Source organism: Etheostoma spectabile, chromosome 22 (assembly GCF_008692095.1).
Source record: "Etheostoma spectabile isolate EspeVRDwgs_2016 chromosome 22, UIUC_Espe_1.0, whole genome shotgun sequence".
Taxonomy (NCBI): domain Eukaryota; kingdom Metazoa; phylum Chordata; class Actinopteri; order Perciformes; family Percidae; genus Etheostoma; species Etheostoma spectabile.
The window spans coordinates 22,668,839-22,671,980 of record NC_045754.1 but is presented as its reverse complement, the minus strand read 5'-3'; the positions used below and the strand labels follow the sequence as shown (position 1 = coordinate 22,671,980).

At 48.3% G+C, this 3,142-nt stretch overlaps 1 protein-coding gene across 2 annotated transcripts in view; it reads left to right on the top strand.

Annotated features, from left to right (window-relative positions):
* Positions 1 to 1,344: 1,344 nt before the first annotated feature.
* tgfbr1b (transforming growth factor, beta receptor 1 b) overlaps positions 1,345 to 3,142 on the top strand; it is a 58,791-nt gene continuing 56,993 nt past the window's right edge. For both annotated transcript variants that reach the window (XM_032503956.1, XM_032503955.1), the window contains exon 1: positions 1,345 to 1,461. In XM_032503956.1, coding sequence (XP_032359847.1) covers positions 1,398 to 1,461 — 64 coding nt within the window. In that variant the 5' untranslated portion in view covers positions 1,345 to 1,397. The remainder of the gene's footprint in view (positions 1,462 to 3,142) is intronic.

Below are 3,142 nucleotides of genomic sequence, written 5' to 3'. Positions count from 1 at the left end.
TGTCGCACTGTTGCTTGCTCTGGAGGGAGCTACTAGAACTGTTGGGTCCTCGTAAATTATGTGGTCTAATGTGGTTAATTTCACTAATGAAGGAGAGCTTGGGTCATCTGGACTCACTCCAGATAGAACCACTGAGGGGGAACATCCCCCACTGAATCTCCACTCATCCTTTATCTGCACCTATTTCCTTGCAACGTAAGTCTGCGTTCACAGCAAAATCATTCCTGGTCTTCACACTGCACGAGTCACTCTGGATGAATGCGTCAGCTAAATGCCAAAATTGTAAATGCAAATTAAAACCGGTATCAGCACAACGACATGAACAGCATATGATTACTGCGGAGAGCAGCTGGGCCTTTGTGTGAGTGCTTAAGGGGGATGGGGTGTCCAAAGGGCCCTCCATTTAGAAACATCTGTTTAAGTAAATATAACATTCAGGATTTAATATAAGATTTCCCATATGCATCTTTGCATGATTCATCTATCTCCTGAAGGTGTTCTCCGTATTATTCTTATTCCCCAACTTTTAGCCAAAGCTTTTAGGTCTGTGTGTGTCTGTGTGTGTATGTGTGTGTGTGTGTGTGTGTGCAAGGCCATGCAGAGCTCAGTTGGACATCAAATAAGAGGCCACTATCAATCTCTGTCCCACTCTCCAGGGACTAGGGTGTGTGTGTATGTGTGTGTGTGTGTGTGTGCGTGCGTGCGTGCGTGCGTGCGTGCGTGCGTGTGTGTGTGTGTGTGTGTGACATATGGAGAGATGCACACAGGCCTAGCCACAGCAAGTCATTGAGGATATGTTATCTGGGGAAGAATAGTATCTGTGTTTGCTGCTATTATTATTATTATTGCTGTTATTATTATTATTATTGTTATTCTTATTATTATCATGTTTCCTAAGTCAGAGACACAGTGACATGTTCTTTCTGTCTGACCATCACCTGAGTGTCACCTTTCCTGTGGGTCAGGCTGACACTCAATAAATCTTTGACTCCAGTATTAAATCAGATGTAATTATAGGTTATGTTTTAGTAGTGGTAGTAGAACGATTAGAAAGATTAGGACGTGTCATGCATCAGAACGTTTCTATTGCAGAGGTAATATATAACAAAAGTTATACATAAGACGTATACTTATATTGGATGTATACTTATATTAGATGCATACATTAAATAGTGCACTCTGTCATTTTTATGAACAGCAACAGTGTTTGTTTACAGCAGTGGTAGAGTTGCTCCAATGGGGCGGGGTGTGCCAGGGACCTCCGCAAATCAGCATCGATCTTTCCCCGAGCTGTTGCTGGGGAGGCGGGACTTGCGGCCCTACTAGCCAATCAGCGTCTACCTTCCTCAGCGCTGTGAGAAGTTAGCAGTCGGCTGGCAGACTGGTCCGTAGCCACGATGGATGCAATACCGTGTATTATGTTCGTCCTCCTGTTCGGGACCCGGATACAAGAACAGACCGGTAAGAGCTTTAAGTGTCTACATCTTAAGTTGTATCGCGTGTTGGTCGGAAGTAACGGTCCGGATCGAACCTGCTCCGCCGGCAAGCTCTTTGTTCAAGAATGGTGAAAAAGCACAGGGAGTGAGTGTAACTAAGATGGCGCAGGTCGGCGGCCAGCCTGCTGCTGCTGCTGCTGCTGCTGCTGCTGCTGCTGCCTGTCTGAGGAATGTTTATTGTCTGGAGTGGGGGGAGCAGCTCCAAGTCCCTCACACCGGGCGGGCGGACTGTAGCCCGGGACCAGCCTGTGGACTGCGGCTCAGCTTTGGGCCCGTCCGGAGGAACAGCCCTCTGTAACAAAGTTGGCAGCAGCAGCAGCAGCATCTCCACCGGGTAACGGCGGAGGGGCTCTGTTGTCCGGCGGCGGCTCGGCTGGTTCACACACCGTGTGGCTGCAGCGTCTCCCGGGGCTGAGCGGCGGTCGGAGGGCTCACAGCCTCCGTCTCATCTCTCTCTTTCTTTCTCTTTCTCTTTCTCTTTCTTCTCTAGACACAGGGGCATCTTGCTCAGCGATGTTTGTGCACACTCTTTCTGAGTAAAGTGGGCGATTAAACTTCTGACTTGTCTCGAGTTAATTAGTTGTGAGTTCCCCCCCCCCCGTCTAAGCTGTTAGCAGTGTTAACTGGTAGCTACGTAATGCCTCCTGCTGTAACAGTTTACTTTCAACATGTTGTTGCCTTAAGGTTGTGTGTGTGTGTGTCGGGGGGGGGGGGGGGGGGGGCGGTCTATGGAAAGGGAGGACACCATCTCTTCTTCATCCTCCCAGTCTAACAGTATACAGCTTAACTCCATTCGAGATGTGCCCAGTAATGCTGCTTAGTACAGCTGTTTAGTACGCTGTGCAATGATCGCTCCATCCTGGTGATTGCAGCCGAAAGAGACTGGAAAGGTTAAAGACTGGAGACCCACTGGGCTCAGTAATGGACGGGAGTCCCCTAAAGAGTCATTTGGAACAAGGTGCTTATGGTTCCTGATAAACTGGATTGAATTACATGCAAGATTTGTGAGTTGTGAGGATTGGGCACGTCTAGCTCCTCTGATCGGAGGATGTCTCTGACATACCGCTGCTACCATCCATGCTTTAGTCTGGTATTCATTCAGCAGCCTTTGTTCCACTGGTCAGCACATTTGCTCATATGTACCAACAGCAGATAGTGTTTTTCCCGTTGACTTACAGACTCACCGCTTCCTTTGTGTGCCATTCCTTTGTGTGGAGCGAGAAGGCATGCTTTTCAGTCAGCAGATCTCATCAGGACCTCCCCATGCCAAAAGCAGCGTTGTGTCCTCAGATACCCCACGGCTTCCTCAGACGCAGTTGAATGCTGCTTATTAAATTGATTTGTTGGCTTGAGGACAGACAAGACGGGAGGGAATCCCGCTCTCTTTGTCCATCAACAGGATAGTCATGGCTGGCTCCGCGCTCGGAGCCCCCCCAGTTCTTTCAGAAGAGAATCCAAAATGTGAGATGCAGATAATGTGAACAAAGCACACAGCTCATATGTGACATGGATACCATTTAGATTTCATACATTCGCAGAAGGCTTGATAGGAATCGTTAACACGTCACAACGTCGTTGTTCAGTGTTCAACACCACACCCCTGCAGCATCACGCACACACATGGGAGGTGTCACGATTACTCTTTG